Source organism: Acartia tonsa, chromosome 1 (assembly GCF_053477335.1).
Source record: "Acartia tonsa isolate MP-2025a chromosome 1, ASM5347733v1, whole genome shotgun sequence".
NCBI lineage: Eukaryota > Metazoa > Arthropoda > Copepoda > Calanoida > Acartiidae > Acartia > Acartia tonsa.
Window position 1 is genome coordinate 4,136,740 of NC_137260.1, and position 19,517 is coordinate 4,156,256.

The 19,517-nt window shown below is 31.6% G+C and overlaps 1 protein-coding gene across 1 annotated transcript in view; it reads right to left on the minus strand.

Moving 5' to 3' along the window:
• LOC145332604 (uncharacterized) overlaps window positions 1-7,970 on the minus strand; it is a 147,766-nt gene extending 139,796 nt beyond the window's left edge. The window contains exon 1 of the mRNA XM_080177643.1: window positions 7,831-7,970. Within this exon, the coding sequence (XP_080033769.1) occupies window positions 7,831-7,863 (33 nt within the window). The 5' untranslated portion in view covers window positions 7,864-7,970. The remainder of the gene's footprint in view (window positions 1-7,830) is intronic.
• Between the last annotated feature and the right edge of the window lie 11,547 nt (window positions 7,971-19,517).

A 19,517-nucleotide genomic window follows, 5' to 3' on the forward strand; every position in this document is an offset into this window, starting at 1 on the left:
ATTTTATGATTAAGAGAAAATTTCATACAAAAGATAATTTTTTTACAAAATTGCTTTAACGGATTTTATTGTTTAATTTTTATTGTCATTTTTGCTGAAAAATCATATTATACTTTTTGTTCGATTTGTACTTAGAAATGAGAGCTTTTAAACAGAAAAAAACAAGGATGACAATATCTATAAAAGCGAAGCTCTAAAAAAGGACAAACAAACAATAACTCTTGTAGAGTGTCAGAACTTAAACAGTAGAAAATCTATTTGTAATTCTAAACAAAATTGTATATATTTTTTTCTGCAAAATTGCTTACAGGACATAATAGGATTTATATATAGGATAATTATAGAGATTTATAATGTTATACCTTGTTGTTCTAGGAATCCTATTACAAAACCAGATGAATAGGAAAATTTAGTGTCAAAAAATTAATATTTTCATAATTTAAATGGACGTTCGGAATTTCTAGTAACGATTTTAGAGTTGCAACGCTTCCTAAATCGTTACTAACTGTTACAGGAATCATCATGCAAAGTCTCAAATCTATAGAACAAAAACAGTTGGTTGATATAGGTGGTCGGATGCCAAAATTTTACCACTTTTATTTCAATACCAAATAAATCATATGCACATATTCTTTAAATAGTTTTGTCTCAATTGAAAACATTAACAAAGCAGATTTTGGACTTCTCAAACTTAATTTACTAATATTTAATTCATGAAATACAGAAATAAACAATTTATGTTAACTCCAAGGAGGCGGGCATTGGGCTGTTTATTACACTAGTCCCCAAATTTTATGATAACGTTAGTTTAAAAATCTTGGGTACTTTAATTGAATTTGGATTGGTTGGTTTGTTAAGTTGAGTGTAAAAACTAAAATAAAATTTTTGAAATACTAAATTGAATTCTTATTTTTTTTAAAAGATTAACATAAAAGTAAAGTGTGTTTATGTATAATTGCATGTAACTAGGCTTATTGTATTGCTTATTTGTACATGTACAACCCTTTTAACAAGGATGATAACATGCATTTGAACCAGAATAAAATATTTATATTTATGTTAAATTGGTTTCTAAAGCAAACTTGTTATACATATTTCGTATTTCAGACAACTTATGATTTTATGATATTAAAATGATTTGTTAGCCCCGAGGGGCTGAAGGCCCCAGCTTACAAATCTGGTATTGATTTTATGATTTTTATTTTTGTATTCTTAGAAAATTGTCTATATTACGATGCCATACATGCTTTGTCAGTATGGCAAGAATTTGGTTCTAATCCAGTGGATATTAATCGGTTTCGAAGCCATGATTGTAGAAAAGCTGTTTCAAAACAATATGCATAAAACGCATTGTTTACCAAAACAGGTGTTAAGCAGCAACAAGGAACAAAGTTGCTGTGGAAAATTTCTTTCGGGTATGGCTTCGAAACCTATTAATATCCCCCCGGATTAGAACCGGTTCTCATCCATACTAAAAAATTATTTTTAAAGAATAATAAAATGAATACCAGTCTTGTATGCCTTTCCATAAATTTCAACTTGACATATTTTAAGAAGCTTTGTCTCTGTCCCTATCTTGGGCTGGTAAGGTTGTTTGTTTAATTTTGCATTCACACAAAGCTTTGCTACAATTCAGCATGATAATAAGGACAAAGGTATTAACATCCTACAAATGGAAAATAACACTAAACAATTACTGAGACTAATGAAAATGTTTTTTTTAAATTTGTTAAAGACAAAAAATGTTGTTAAAATTTAAATATTTTTTGAAATCTGTGTCAACAAAAAAGAAATATTCAGAATTAGAAGGTTCCAGGACAAACGCAGGAGTCCCAAACGTCGGAGTGGACAAAGGAGTGCTAAAATATTATTTAAAGTATTTCTTTCTATACAGGTTAGGTTAGGTTATGATATTAATATACAAATAAGTTCCCCGCAAGGGTTAGGCATTTAAAAAACCTAAAATATGGTTTAAAATAGGCTAGGTTAAGTTAAATGTCCACTCCTACGTTTGGGACTCCTGCGTTTGTCATAGGATCAATTAGAAGAGTGCTCAAGGGGTGTCTGTCCAACCCTATGGCAAAATTAAGGAGGTTTGATACAACCCCCTGGGCCCTAATTGTCCACGCCATTCTAAAACCCCTTTAATAAGGGTTTATAGCCCCCTTAAAGCCAAGGGAGGTGTCAAAGAAAATAAAAGCATACCCACTTTTATCTACGAAATCCTATGCACGCCACTGCACTGGTCACAAGTTTTTCTTAACTCACTTGAAAAGACAGGCATACGAATAAATCCTAATTATAAGAGGATGTGCATTTAACAAGGAAATTAGTAATAGTCATTAATCGGCCGGGGCTAACAAAACTGGTATTAATCTTTGTTTTGTTTATTTCAATATTTATGGAAAATTGTCTGCGATACGTTGCTATACATGAATTTTTAGTACGGCCGAGAACTGATTCTAATCCAGCGGATATTATTTGGTTTCGAAGCCATACTGGAAAATGTTTTCCGGTAATTATGAAGATATTATAATAAATGTTAGAAATTAAATAAGAGCAATGACAAAAAGTAAAAAATATAACCTTTTAATAAAAAAAATTATAAACATCTGAGTTGCATTAAAAAAGATTTATTTGATTTTAAATGCAGCAGTTTACAGCTTTAAATGGTAAATACAATTAAAACTAGTTTTACTTGATCTCTTTTTTTCACCCAATTCTAAATGTCATGTCCTTTTAAAAGGGGTCTTAATAGTCATTATTATTAGTTATTTACCGCATCGTATTATAGACAGCTGTCCGCGGATATAAAGAAAAAAAATTAGTTTTGTTAGACCGAAGGGGCATAATTTTATTATTTTTATTTAAATGTTTGTGGAAAATTGTCTTTAATACGATGCATTACATGATTTTACAGTATGGATGAGAACTGGTGGATATTAATATTGGCTGGTTCTAATCCAGTGGATATAAATCGGTTTCGTAGCCATACTGGAAAATATTTTTGGTACCATATATTTACTAAATGCTAAAAAAATCTCTATAAATCTATAATAAAAAATAACAGGATGTTTGTATACTTTCAGCCTTTGCAATAAAATTTAAATTGAACAGAAATTGATAGAATGACGACCGGTCAAACCCTATGTGTATAAAAGCAGCGCTATTTAAAAACAAGGATGACAACATCCATAAGGCGAAACACTGAAACGGTAGGACAAACGGACACTAACACTTGTATAGTGTCAGAACTGAATAATCAGAATATAAATGTATAAATGTCGAAGCAAAATTGTAAGTAAAATTGTTGAAATACTGCTAAATCGTACCCAACTACTACAGGAATCACCATGCAAAGTTTGAAATCAATAGGACATTTGGAAATTAGCGAAAAAAGCTATCCGTTACGGACGGACGGACGTACGGACGGACCGACCCTAATTATAGAAAAGCTTCGCTTTTAAAAAGAACAATGAAAGTGCTAACCATTTTGCACTAAACTTATTAAATTAACAGTTCCACCTTATTCATAAGGCTGGTTTGTGTCTTTAGAAAAAAGTTAAAGTAAACTCTTTATCCTCAGCAAATAAAAATTAAGAAAAAATCTAAATAATTTTTCAAAGGTATAGATCTTAAGGGATAAGGCAATGAACGATAAATTGAGGTACATCCTTATTATATCTATCTGTAAAAAAAATTACTTTATATTTTAGTATTTTTAAAGTTTGGGCTTCACTGTAATAGAGAACCATATCGGTATAAAAGTTAATGAGATTCCTCGGTTTAAACACATGGATAGACAGACATCCTGTTACTTCTATATAAGGATGCAGAACAATAAATAGATTATGAAATTGTCCTTTTGAAATGTAAAGCAAACTGTCTTCTTTTGTGGCACATTGCAAAAAAACGCAGAAAAAAAACTGAAATTGAATTATATTTGCATATGACCACATAATTACAAAATGTTAATTCTAACTACAGTTTGCTTGTTCAGGGGGAATAACATAGCTACTCTATGATTCAATTTAGTCTAAGAAAGGAAGGACATTTAACGGCGTTTTCCATCAATCTGCTTAACTTCTAATTAATTGAAATAAAATTGAAAATAAAGGGAAGGGAAGTTTTTCGTTTTTTGTCTATTACTTCAAGTAAGGTTAGGTTATATTAGGTACAGGGTAGCCCTGCAGGGTTAGGTAACCGCAAGTATAGGCCCTGCAAGGTTATAGTTCCCCGCAAGAGTTAGATATTAGAACAAATTTATTCTCTCCAAATTATAAGGTAGATCATAGATGTCTTTATGAAATTTGGTTAAATTTATGTCAACTATATTATTCATTTGTTTCAGATAACTTTCTTACATCAAACCTAAGGGTTTTTTGTCTGTAGCTTAAGATCTCAATAACTACTTTACTTGTGGGGTTATTTATTTTATGTAAGCCTTACATGGGTCTCATGATGGTTTTATGCTATTTCATTTTTATATTTAAGTCTTGAGATAGCTCTTAGCTATTTTTCAAGCCTCGTTCTGCCCCTTTGGATACAGAGCCCCTTGATGATAGTGCGCAGTCGCTAGTAATAAATATGGATCTAAGCATTGTTTTATTAATTATGGTCATTTTTATTCTTGTTGGTTATTCTTTAATAAACTTTCCCGTTATGAAAAGTAATTTCTTTGAATTAATGACTTTAATTTGAGTTTTAATTTGAATAAAATAATTAAACATTGTGTTTAGTCCGTGTCTTATTAATTAATTTCTAGTATTAAATCATTGCAGTTAAGGGCTCGGCAGCTGACTCAAAGCCTCAAATTTAAACCGTTTGGATGCTTTTTTAAAAGAGGGATTTCCATATTTGGGTCAGGTTTAGACTTCCAGCTGTTTTTCAAAATTATAAAAGTTTAGGCTTGTAGTAAATCTAGTCACAATAAAAAATCTTCTCATAACTAATAATTAATTTTTAATGAAAATTCTAGTTTTTTATACAATTTGTTGAAAATTTGGAATAAGTTATATTTTTTAACATATATGAAAAGCTGATAATTTTAATCAAAATTGTTGTAAAAATTAACACTTTTTTTATTTAAATCCTATTATATTAAGTAGTAAGCTTTGCAGTGAAGCTTCTTATAGGTCCAAGGTTAGTTTTAGGCTGTTTTATTTTTATAAAAAGCCTAGGTATGGTTTTAGTCTATCGTTCTGCCCTTCCATATCCCTACTAATATAGAGGCCCTAGATGCTAGGGGCGCAACTGCTAATACTAATATATATTTTCCTTACTAAATGTACATTTTTTGCTAAATTCTAGCTCAGTTATTCCTAATTCTAATAATTACAATTGCCAGATACAAATTAAATCATTCGTGTCTATGTAGTAAAATTCAAAAGCACGTATCTAATTCTTAAAAGCGAAGCTACTCTTTAAATAACTTGTCCGTCAGTCCGTAATGCTATGGGGGAAATGTGGTTTTCTTGGCTGCTATCTATGATAGAATTATGATTTTCCTTTCTTCCCTTCTTTTTAATGGTAACTACTAAACATCCATATCTATAACACCACTTTACCCATTAATCCATCATGTATTTGTATTTGCTTTGGTCCTTGTAGATGTGGTCATCCTTGTTTAAAGTTAAATTAGACTGTAAAATCTAATTGTTCTAGTACAATTTGCCTTTTTGCTTTCATAAATGGCAAAGCTTAAGTTGGCATATGTCTTTTTAAATTTCCAAATTAATGAGACTCTACAAAGTGTCCGAAAAAATTAGCCGTGTGACGTCATAAAAGGAAAAGATTAGAGGATAAGTTGGAAAGGAAACCTCTTAAGAGGAGATGTATCTATTGACCTTACACGGTTCACCATTTCGAACATTTTGTAGAGACCACTTTTTAAAAAATCACGAATGAAAATTGTATTATAACGTATTATCATATACTTTAATAAAGTGATGCTTGCAGCTGGCTTAAATAACAGTACTACCCATTACTCCATCCCCACCCCTCCTACTGGATGAACAAACTGATCAATAAGTGAGATCCATATCAGCAAACTAATTTGCCAAGACAAATATATTGACAATATATCCACGTTTATCTTAAATCCATTAATTTAAATTTAGTTATGTAATAATTGTTTTGATATAAAAGTTAGAATTATCACTTTCACCGTAGAGTGAGCACCAAAAATGCAATTGCACACAAAAAATCACTGACATAAAACAAAATAATAATAATGCAGAAAATCAGATTTATAGTGGATAGGGATTCAACTGAAATATATTTGATATTTGATATAAATGTTTTAATTTCTAATCAGAACTGCGTCACTGGCATTTGAATGAAAAGGAAGGGAGCAAAAAATAGCCTAAAACCAAAATTAAGTAAATCTTCTATAAAATGGAGAACTTAATTGATTTACCTTCAGGCATAAGGTATAACCAACAAGCGAAATAAATCTGAAATAATATTTGGGGGGCAAATGGAGAGGTCGTCAATTTTACGATGTGTTGCCCCCAAACGAAAGCTGATGTTTTTCCGAATTAATTTCATTGTTGGTATAAGCTCTTTTACCTTACTATTTTTTTAGGATTTAAAAAAATAAGTTTCTTAGAGTTACAATATTCTTTATTTTTTAAATAAGAAAAATGTTTTTGATAGATTTATGAAAACTGTTTTTTTTTAATGGCCTTAAAGAAAGTTGACCCAAACCCTTTCAAAGATTCCCTTGGTCATTTTGGTTATTTACAATTTTAAAATTAAATAATAGCAATTGTATCTTCTTTATTTTAAGTAAGGTTTGTTTAAAAAACAGATCTATAGTATAGATGTATATACAGACAACTATCTCCCATCATTTATCAGAGACCTCTTTCGTCTGCTTCTAAATAATTTTCTGCTACTTTGTTGTGTAATATAAGCGATACCATTGGTTGACTTTCAATGACCCTATAGGAAGGTTGCACAAGACGATTGCGATTGGGAGATACAGTTATCTAACCCTTTCTCCCTCTAGTGTTTTACTCTAATGTTTCAAACTAGATGCTATATCCCTCTAATTCCTGTGAAAATAGCTGTCATCGTTTTACGGGTCAATAAAAATCAACCAAACCAAAAAATTGAGAAAATTATACTTCGCTTTCACATTTAATTCATAGTCATGCGCAAGGATGGTTATTTTACAATAGGCGAAGCAATGACAAATTTAATGTCAGTTTTTATCTATCCTTATAGAAAAGAAACCGGGTGTCTATGAGTTTGTATGTCTGTCTGTTTGAAGCAAAGACTATCGCTGACTGCTAAACCAATATGATTCTCCTAGGTCCTGGGAAGGTTTGTAACTTCTTTGAAGGAGGGAGCCACAACCCTCCAAAGAGAATCACTTCTTAAAAAATTATTCCCCTCAAAAAAGGGTTTCGTTTTTTTATTATACTAAAATTAAAAATGAGGGAGATCGAATTTCAACTATTTTTATATTTTTAGCAAGTATTGTAAATGAATCACTAGCAATTACAAATTTCAAAGACACCCATTCTTAAAAACCAATCGACAAGCTATTGATTAGTTACTGTTTTAAATTGTTGGATATATCGATCAACAACAAATATTTTATAATTAAAATTTGCATATTAATGATTTTAAAATCACCTCTCATTTCTTACTTCTTTGGTTTTAAAGAAAAATTTAATATTTAAAAATTATAACAAACAAAATGTTCACTAATGTGATGTAGAAAACACATTAGAATATTATAATTCTTACACCTATGAAACTTTATCTTAGTAGATTATATTCACTATAATTAATTTTTATTAATAATTCTAAACAACTTACAGCTGCCATGAGGGTCAGCCCAATAGGATTCATCTTGGCTGCTGCTATGTCAGGCGCGCAAAACACTGTAAAAAATGTCACAACAAGTTGTCACCGGGAAAAGGGAACGCACACAACAGAGCTCGAAAAAGCGCACGGACACCCCTTTTATACTTTTAGTAACGCGCTTAGGGCTCGCGTCTAAAGAATCTGGTACTTCCCCTAAAACCAACCAAAATGAACTTTCAAAATTGCTGTTTTAACGTAGCTTATAGCATTGAATAAAAGATGTAACAAGTAATTCTATCACAAAAATACATTGATAAAAATATATCTAACTTTTATATGTCTAATTTTGTTTAAATATAGCAAAAAAAAAACTTTTGCTATCAAGTAAAACTTTCTGTAATGTAAGACGGTCAAAGAACTAAACCCTTTCATCGTGTGTTTGTATAATGTAACTAGGTATATGCATCTTCCATAGATTATTAATAGTAGATTATGTAGATGGTAGTTTAAATAATGTTTTCCTTCCATGGAATCTTGTAGAATATAAAACATGTATTAATTGATGTTGTACCAATATACGTAAATATCTCATATTATATTCATCACAAAAATTATAAATATAGAATGTTAGGAAGGTAGGTATGCATCTTAGAATATTAATAGTAGAGTATGGTAGTTTATATAATGTTTTTCTACCATGGAATCTTGTAGAATATATAACATGTATTCATGTATTAATTGAAGTTTTACCAAGATATGTAAATATTTCATAGAATAATTATTTTAAAATTTACAAATATAGAATGTTAAGAAGGTATATATTTGTATTTTCCATAGAGTATTAACAGTAGAATATGTTGATGGATGTATAATGTTTTTCTTCCAAGGAATCTTGTACAATATATAACATGTAATAATTAAAGATTTATTAATATTACATAGAATGTTTAACAGAAAAATTACAAATATAGAATGTTAGGAAGGTATAAATATGCATTTTCCATAGAATATGTTGATGGTAGTTTAAAAAATGCTTTTCTTCATAGGATATCATAGGATATATAACATGTACACGGTGTTTCAGAAAAAACTGCGTTTTCCGTTTTTCTGACACAACCAGAAGGAATACAGAAAAAACGATTATATGTCCTTATTCTCTGTAAAAAAGTACATCAAATTTATAACAGGTGTTTTTCATTATCTCTAAAAATACGGCCTCTATGATAGGTACATAGTTTCCAAAAATGCTTTATGTGAAAAATGTTGTGCAAGAAAAATTAAAATAACTCTTCCATTATGTATAAAAAATCGTAGAATTTCAATATTAATTTAGAAAAAGGTATAAGAAAAGTACCTTAATGAGTTTTAAAGGTGAAATGCTTTTTAGCTCCTCACAAAAGCATTTTTAAGAAACTGCAATTTGTCATTTTTCACATTTCTTGATTGTGATGCATTTGCAGTAAAAGAATCTTCTTTAATAACGTAGGTTATAGTAAAAAGAAAAAAACTCCTTTTTATTTGACAAAAAAATCTCTAAAGACAAAAAATTTATTGAAGTTTGAATTTTTTTTATTAAAGCATTTAATTACAAATTATGGATAAATTATGAGTTTATATCTTAACCTGTCAATCAATTTAAAGGATTATAGGAATAAATGAGGGGTGGGGATTTACGAACATGAGCAATTTTTAAGGTCATGTTTCTTAAAGGGCGAATATAGGTTTGATATAATATGAGCTTATTTCAAAGGTGCCATTATATAGATTATAAATAACTTAAGGATATTGACATATCTAATTGTATAAGTCTGTTTATAGCTTAAAACCTTTCTAACTCAAGATAATATTATGTAATAAGTGTGGTTCCCTAAGAACTCAATTACCCTAGCATCACACAAGGCTTCGTAGCAAGGTTGAATTAAAAAGCTTTCGTAAAGGATAGTCGTAATAACGTGGAAACCAATTAATCAGGGGTAAATATACCCATCTTCTACCTTAATACAAATTATATAAAGTAAAATATTTAAAAGTTTAAAAAAACATCAAATAATGTAAAAAGTAAAAAAAAAATTTATAAAATTTTCTTGGAGGAAGAATGATTTCAAATCCCTGTTTTTTTAAGGTTCGTGTGTGTGTGTTAAAATTGCGTACATCAGGGTTTTTATATTTTCCAGAATTAACCAATGATCTTTGTACAGAAAATAAACTTTAAGACGTATTATTTACCCGAGTCAAAACTTTTACGCAAATTATTTCTACGCTTTTTAAAAATTGAATTAAAGAGTATATAATCTAAAATAATCATTTAAGATGCGTGCCATTGTAATAGTCAATCAAACTTAAGCAAAATAGTCAAAAAAAAGTCTTGTAAAGGGCTAAAATAAACCGTTTGTCGTCAATCTCATTTATCATATGTTCAATTGAAACAGAAAATTGCAAAATCTGCTTAAGGATTTTTTTGAACTTTTAAATTTGGCATAGATATTCTAAAAGTATGAAATGGCACCTTTCATATAAGCTCATATCATATCGAACCTATATTCGCCCTTTAAGTATACAAAAAGAAAAACTGAATATTTGTTTTCAGTGAGGGAATTTTAAATGAAATTCTTAGTGTAATTGGCCGTATTAAGATGTTGTTTTTAAGTGAATAAATTTTTGAAAACCAACCTTAAGGCACAAAATTCTACCAGAAAAAAGCATCATACGCATCTTTTGAAATATTTATGCTTTAAAATGCGCCGTTATTTTCAGAGATATTAAAAAACACCTGTAACAATTTCGATGCATATTTTTATAGAGAATATTGACATATAATTATTTTTTTGTACTCCTAATGGTTGTTTCCCAAATTTGGAAAACGCAGTTTTTTTTGAAACGCCCTGTATTAATTCAAGTTTTGCCATGATATGTAAATATTTCATAGAACACTAATTAGAAAATTGCATCTTTTACTGGGAAGACAAAACCTTTTCAAATTAGACTTACAATGCAAAATTTATTATACTATCTTATTTATTCCATGGATGTGATTGTTCATGTCAATTATTTGTCATTATTTTTTTATATTTTATATGGTTGTTCTATTACACATATTCTATGGAGTATATGGGAATTGCATCTGAATACCCCTTTCCCTTTCATTTTTCTCTCTCTCACCGGTCTGAGTCGCAAGTTGGTTTCTACACGGTAACATCACAACACATTTCATGGTTGCAAGGGCTAATATTCTAGTGTGATTTCTGCAAAAATACAGCTATGGGCACCACCGACAAAACACATGTGGTTTATCAGAAGGTTCTCTGGCCGTTTCGTGTCATTTTTCCCCCGGCTCATGTGGGCGCAACCTTTCTCTTTTCGATGACAGAAGTTAGAAATCTCGGATTTTTAAAAACTTGTTTTGTTCCCCCCCCCCTTATTTTTGTACATTAACTGGTGTTTATACAAATGCGTCAATTTCAAATCCCCTACCCAAAATTTTTTTATAATATTTTTTATTAAAACTCAAATTAAAAAGTAGAAAAGCGGTTGACTTATCCCCCTCCCACTTTAATAATAACTAAAGGCTTCTAGGGGGCGTTGCCCCTAGTCTATCTTAAAATAAAAGCTATATCTTGCATTATTTTTTTCAATTAGGTGTTTGAACACGAATTGCATATAGTAAAATTATTTTTCTTATTTAATTGTTATCCTAATAAGATAAAAGTTATACTTAAAATTTGTTTTAATAGTTATCATTATATTTTGCATTTTTAAAAAACACCAAAATTGACCAAAATATGCGTATATATTTTGTACTCACTTGCGTCATTTTTATTTCAGATTTTATTTACCCGTCATCCTCTTTTCATTCCAACCCTAGTACGTACGTAGGTATGTATGCCGGTTTTATTCTGCGTATATGCGTACGTTTGTGAGTATACGCGTGTGTGTGTGTGTCTAAAGCGATATCGAAGGCACCAAAAGTGTAAGCAGTAAAAAGTCGTTTGAATCAGCTTTATTTGGTCGGGGCCAGGCGCCACGGCATTTTTGGGTATGGTTGGTTGGTTCCTATCGTGTTGTTGAGCAGTTTTGGAAGGTATTGTCATACAATCTGGCAATATTCTATTAACTTTGCAAATAGATTAACATTTATAAGTTTGTTAATTTTTGTACTTTAAGTTTTACTTTTATTTATGTTCAAATTAGATATTAAACTTTAGAAGCAAAGATATGCTATAATTTGAAGTCGCCCTACGTATTATATAAGAATGGAACAGGGGAAATGTGAATTTCTCTGCCGCTTTTTTAGATAGATTGCTAAAATTACCTGTACCAATAATCATCAATTATATTATTTACCTGGTCCGTTATTCTGAAAGTCAGGCTACAAAGGATATTTTTTAAAAATATTTAAAGAAAGTTTCGTGATTTTCTGTACATTTACCACTTTTCTCTCTTTCTTACAATTACTAAACAGCTGCTTTATACCTCTTATTTTGTCCGAAAAAATTCAACAACAAAAATTTCATAAATTAAACTTTTTTAGAAATGGGGATGAATGTATAAGATAAACCCATAATAGAAATAGCAACCTTTTTAAGTCCAAGCTTTAAAACTAGATATATTCTGTAAATTATAATCTGTTGTTTTTGTTGAACATAACTTAGGAAACCAATTCAAGTTTGATTTGAACAATAAATAAATGTTATATGCTTTTCCGTAAATAAATAAATCACATATTTTGTAATTCTGCTTGTTACATATTAAAAGCAAAGTTTTTTCTATAATTAGAGTCAGTCCGTCCGTCCGTCTGTAACGGATAACTTTTTTCGTTAATTTAGGCATGTTAGAATTGTCCTATCGATTTCAAACTTTGCATAGCGATTTCTGTATTAGTAAGGTATGATTTAGAAAGTGTGGCAACTCTATAATCGTTACCAGAATGTCCATACGTCCATTTAAAACATATTGATCTTTACCTTTTTTTAATAACAAATTTTTATGTGATAAAAATTATCTGATTGATTTGATTTTGAGAATAATGATTCCTAGAACAACCAAGCAAAATGTTATAAGCAAAGCATCTCTATAATCAAGATCTAAAAATGTATGTATGTCCTTAAACATTATCCTATATTTAAGCAGTTTTTAAAGAATTTACTTACAATTTTTTTCGACTAAATTTATATTCTGATTTTTCAGTCATGACACTCTACAAGTGATGATGTTTGTTTGTCCTACCATTTCAGAGCTTCGCTTTTATGGATGTTAACATCCTTATTTCTTAATAATATTTAAATGTCCAAAAACGCCTGATCCAAATTTTCAAAGTTGCTTAACGTCGTCCTGGGAATCGTCATTTTAAAAATGGCAATAAGACAAATATAAGTTTAACAAGGATGACAACATCCATAAAAGCGAAGCACTAAAACGGTAGGACAAACAGACATTAACACTTGTATATTGTCAGAACTAAATAATCATAATATAAATGTATAAGAGTCAAAGCAAAATTGTAAGTAAATTTGTTGAAAAACTGCTTGATTCAGGAAAATGTTTATGGACATACTTACATTTTTAGGACTTGATTATAGAGTTGCATTGCTTATTAAATTATACTTTATTGTCCCAGGAATCAATATACCAAAAAGCAGATCAATCGGATGATTAGATCACATAAAAATTTGTTGGTAAAAAAAGTAAAAAAATAAACATGTTTAAAATGGACGTACGGACATTGTTTGGGTATGTATTTCTTGTATTCCCTGGCAAGTTCGAACCCATTAATCCCTGTTTCCTTACACCAGATTTCCCCAGAGAATGAGTGTGTTACGCGGCATTCCTAACTATCTCCGCGCGGCGCGTGGCTTGTAAATGAACAAAAGAGACGCGCACTTTTCCTTTGATAAGTCCCACGTGAGGAGCTACGTGAATGAAAATAATGTATTGCTTGAATATACATGCGCTCTGATGTGTGGAATGTCTCAAATAAGCCTTCCTGCTTAGTTTGACATCATATGTGGTAAGAATTTATCTTTTAATTCTTGAAAATAAGCGTAGAATGGTACAATTTTATGAAGAAATTTAAATCATTAATTTTTCAATAAATAGACCATTTAACTGCTAAGTTTTGATATACGAATATTTACTTTTATAATGTTGATCATTTTATTCTAAAATTATCAATTTCTGATGCGATTTAATATGATTCGTGCCAATTTTAAGTTTTTTAGAAAATTCATATTTTTTATTAAATTAAAATCACGCAACCTTGATGCTAAAAAATAATAACAATTAATTTTATGTAATTAATTCTTATATTTTTGTTTTAGACTTACTGTTTTCATGGTAATAAATACACATTCGTAAACTTCACTATGTTGGTCATTCGGAGGGCTTCGAGATAAGATTTCGAGAACGGCTAGGCATTGCGTTCCGAAACAATGAAAACAAGACAGAACAGATGCAGCTAAGAAGAATCTGTGAAGTTTTGAGAATGTGTTGGTTGTGATACCTTAATACACATTATTATAGTCGTAATCAGTACAGTTAACTTTAGTGACAATCATGGGTCCTAAAAAGAATAAAGGTGAACAATTGAGTAAGCGGCTGCGTCCAGCCGTTGATGCCCTAACCAGTGAGCTAAGTAGAGTGATGAAGTTGGTCAGTGATACTTCAGAACTTGATGTTAGACATCTCACTAAGGAGTCAATCCTTGTCCACGACAAGTTCGAAACGTTCGACAGCATCATGGGCGGTTTTAGCAAGCTTGGTTTGAGAATCCAAGAGCTTGATGAGTTTAGTGACATTTATTCTGATATAGTTACTGTGCAAAAAGACTATAGTGCCTTGAAAGATGCTCTTGATGCTATAGAAGAGCTTAGTGACATTCAAAGTGTCGTTGATGTAGTTGGTGATAATTTGCCTAACCATCAGGCTGAACTATATGATCGATGCTTGAAGATCGTGAAAGTTATTAAAGGGCCATATTTTCCCTTGCCTGATTCAATTATAAACACTTTGTCTGCTTTGATGAAACAATTGGCTGAGGTTAAGCTTGAACCTGTGAAGCCACCCACGACGACGGCAGGTGCCACATCAGCATCGCCATTTGTGTCACCGTTTGGCACACCACAGTTCGGCGCCGGTTCTATGTTTACGCCAGGATATATGAATCGTGTCGACGAACGTTTACTTCCCTCCTTTGACGGCCAGGAAGCAGCTTACGTAAGTTTCAAAGACAATTTTAAAAAGCTTACTGTAGGACAGGACCCGTCATATTTACAGTTATTGTTGAGCAGTGAGAAGGTCTGTAAAAATAAAGAGCTGAGACTTCAATTAATTCAGATTCAATCGCATGAATCTCAGTGGGCTTACCTTGACGCGCGTTTCAAGTCTAAGACACGTCAAATGCTCTGCCTTTTCAACCAATGGGAGAAGAAGTCTAAACCGTCGGACTCCAACCAGATTGTGACTGTGTTAGCAGAGTTTGGTGGTGCAGTTAGCCAGCTGGAGCAGCTGACTAAAGATGATGAAGATGATGAGGTTACCACAAGCCAGTGGTTGACCGTGATACTTCTGGAGATGTTATCCAAGAAGTTGCCCCGAGATTTTCAAGATAAGCTCAATTTGGCATTGGGCTCAATGGACGTCCCAAATTTGCCAAAGTTGATGCAGATTATGGAGGAACAGAGGGGCGCTATTTTAATGCGGTGTTCGACTGATATGGACACCCCCTCTAAGAAGAAAGGTAATCCTGCGACAGCAGCTGCCGCCGTAGGTAAACCTGGTAAATCTAAGATGAAGCAGTCATGTTTTGTTAATGGCTGTGATGATATGCACTTACTTTACAAGTGCCCAAAATTTCATGACCTGTCAGTGCCAGACAGGAAGAGTATTGTGGAGAGTGCTGGATGCTGTTGGCTTTGTTTGCAGAAAGGGCATAAATCTGTGGATTGCCCGAAGGCAGATGTAATAGGCGGATGCAAAGTGGATAATTGTGGTATGACCCATAACAACCTTCTCCATGAGAGTGTTGATATGGCTGCCGCCGTCTATGAAGCACATACTTCCCCTGAGGCGAACCTAATGTTAATGTTACAACAATTAGACGTCGTTGATATTAATCGCCAGAAGGTCCCAGTGACCGCCATGTGGGACACCGGTTTAACTACCACAATGGTAACCCAGTCACTTGTTAATAAACTTCAGTTACCTTTTACTGGACGTTCAGCAAGAATTTCTCTAGCTGATGGTGAAGTTAAATGTCTCCCGACGGTCAAGCTATGTTTAGTTGATCGACACAAGAATTATCACATGTTAGAACCTGTGGTAGTGCCTCTCATTGGTCCTAGAGAGGCGATCTGCTCCATGAATCCTGTGGAGGCAGCTGTTTTATTTGATATGAAACCCGAAGATTTTACTTTGGTTAATGGGCAGGTGGATTTGCTCATTGGGCACCTCTGCCCATCGATGTTTCCCTACTCTGAACGCTCAGTAGGAGAAACCATGCTTTACTCCAGCCTGTTTGGATCTGGATATTTTGCTGTTAGTGCTAATGGATTAGCAAAGAGTAGGTATGTTGTCTGCTCAGATTTCAAGTTGGAAAGTGAAGCTATAGGGTTTTTAAAACCAGAAAGCTCAGATGTTCAGCCGCAGCCGACTGTTGGTGCTGCTTGTGATGCTATTATTGAACCTGTTGGTTCTGCTTGTAACGCTGCTGATGAACCTTTTGGTTCTGCTAGTGCTGCAGCCGTTGACAACATGGCTACGGCGGGTGTTGCCGTGGCTATTACTGATAATGGTGTTAGTTGTGCTACAGTTAATCCTGATGATATTGGTAACGATACTGTAGCCGTTGATAATATTGTTACGGCGGGTGTTGAGCCGTTGAATGATTCGGTTCCAGCCGGACAAGAGCCGACGGGAGTTTCGGTTCCAGCTGGGCAAGAGCCGATAAGAAATTCGGTCCTGGCCGGACAAGAGCCGACGGGAGTTTCGGTTCCGGCCGGACAAAAGCCGGTAGATGATTCTAAGTTTTATGACAGCCACACTTGGCTGCTGCCAACCTTGCCGCCCGACACAGGGTAAGAGGCCTGCAAATGGCGGGTGGAAATATGGCGGGTGTTGCCGCCAGAAAGTCATTGAAAATTTTCAAACCACACATATCTAATCTACAACATAAACTATTTATGTGCGAAAATGATCTTTAAAGAAAAAATATTACAAGTTATATGTTGAGCTTGTGAAAGGAACCTAAATCGGTTCTGTAAAGAATAAGTATTCATTATTCAACTAATTTTATTGTTCATACCTAAGCACAAAAATTCTACAAAACTGTTTAGACTTTTAAAGCAGATTTTAAAAGATTTTGTTTCTTTAAGTATGATTTTGAAAAGCAAAAGTTCGTCAAATGATTTTTGCAGAATTAAAATACCTCCAAAAATGTATTTTTTATGGTTCACGTTTACTTAAAAAATGTTATTTCTCAGATTCTCATATGAAATAATGCATTAAAGTAAAGAACACAATATGTAATATTATTATGATAATGTTTAAAATATCCCTCATTATTATTTTAAAAGATTATCGCAAAAAATCAAGATATTTGTTTAAATTTGTAAGCAAATCAAAGATTTTCTTTCATTCCGGAGGCAGAGATTCTTAACAATTCAATTACAAAAGTTTTTCTTTCACTCCGGGAGCTGGGATTCCTATTAATCCACGCGTAAAGATTTTTTTTATTCCGAGAGCAGAGATTCGTAGTAATATACGTACCTAGCGATTTCGGACAATTTTAAACCTTGAGAAAATACTTTTAGCAATTATTTTCCTAGGTACATATATTTTTCGTTCATGTTTAAGCATTTATAATAATGAACACGATGTATGATATTATTAAAATATTGATTATTATTTTATATGAATATCACAGAATTAATTTAAGATAAACTATGCATATTTTAAATTAACTTACCTTCATTTTTATCGCAGATATTAAAATTGAAGCAGTATTTTTTTAAAAAGAAATTACCCATTTCTTAAGATTTATAAGTAACGCAATTTTTGATACAATTTCGTTTAAACTTTCAAATCGATGCAAGATTTTTTTATTTGAAATGCAAACTTAAGTTTTTATACGTTTTCGCAAGTTCTTTCAATGATTTAAGTCTTTCCGAGACCTGGGATTTTTTTCGAGGAAAATTTCCTAGGTACCTATACAGATATAAACATTTTTATCCTTGTTGGATTGAAATTTGATATGATAAGAAATTAACAAAATGAGATTTTACATCATTTAAATATTTCTTTATGATTTATTACAATCACATAAATAATTTAATATTACATGCATATTAAAATTATTACTATTTACCTTTGAACTGATGTATCTAAAGAAAAAATGCAGATTTTTTTCACGATGAATTAAGTAGATTCTTTGATTTCGTAGAATTTAGCTTAATAAGACCGCTTTACGCCGTACCTAAGCTCTGTTTCCTCGGCCAGGCATGACGCAAAACGGCAAAACTAAAGCATAAAATATTTTATTTGATTGCTTTGACTGATGATTTTAAAAGTTTCTTTGAATTATTTCATGATTCTTTTTATTTTTTGATTTGAATTAAACATCACTAATTATGTTTGTTTCAGTTGATGCAGCCCTGCGCCAGAAATCCTGTTAGAAATTATGCAGTATCAAAAGTTGTGATGGAAAGTCATAACGTCCAACAGGATAGCTGGAACATGGCAAATATTAATATTTGATGGATATTGTTAGTTTGTATCTTGAGGGATTCATTCTAACTGAGGCCCAAATTGCCTTTAATTATGACTGTATGAATATGTATATGTTGCTTTCTTCTTAAAACAGAGAGAAATTGCAGATTCAGCATTTTAGAGAAGTTCTTTTCTTATATTGAGCTTTTGTTTTATTTTGGTAAATTTAATTTGCATATTTCAATTGCAATTTTAATTTTATGCAATTTTGATTCACGAAGATTTAAAATTATGAGATTTTAATTTTCCGAAGTTTGATGATTTTTTACAGTCATATTTTATTTAGATTTAAGTATCTATTTTATTAAAACATGTTTAGATTTAAGGATCTTACTTATCTTATCTGAAAAATGTTTAGATGTAAGCACAATTATTTTTCTGTTGGAGAAAAATTCTAATTATTGAGAAGTTTTATGCAATTTTACTTTTCTTTTCTAGCAAAAAGATTTAGTAGAAGAAATGTTATTATTTAATCTTTCTTTCTTTTGATGAAAAAAAGTTTGAGTTGATTATTTAATTATCGATGCGATTTTTAGTATAAAAATCATTTACCTGTTTTATTATGTAGGTACCTAATTGAAGTTTAGGTACTAATGATTATTAATTCATGTATTCGCAATTACATGGTCTGTAATTCTAATTTTATTTGAGATTATGAGGCCATGATATAATGAGATGTGTGAGTGGTAAATGTGCAATTCATGAATGTTGAATGCTTTTCCCATTCCTTATTCCTGTCCTTATGTGGTAGCTGAGGCGGTTTGAGTTATTGTGGTATTCGTAAGTTACCATAACTAATTTTAGGCCTTATCTTTGACATTTTAAACTCTTGTGGTTTATGTGTTGTGATATTGTGATTTCGTGGACACTGTCTGCACGCATATTGCAAAGATGAGGTATTGTGTTCGATTCCCAGTGATTAGACGGGTGTGTTTCGGTAT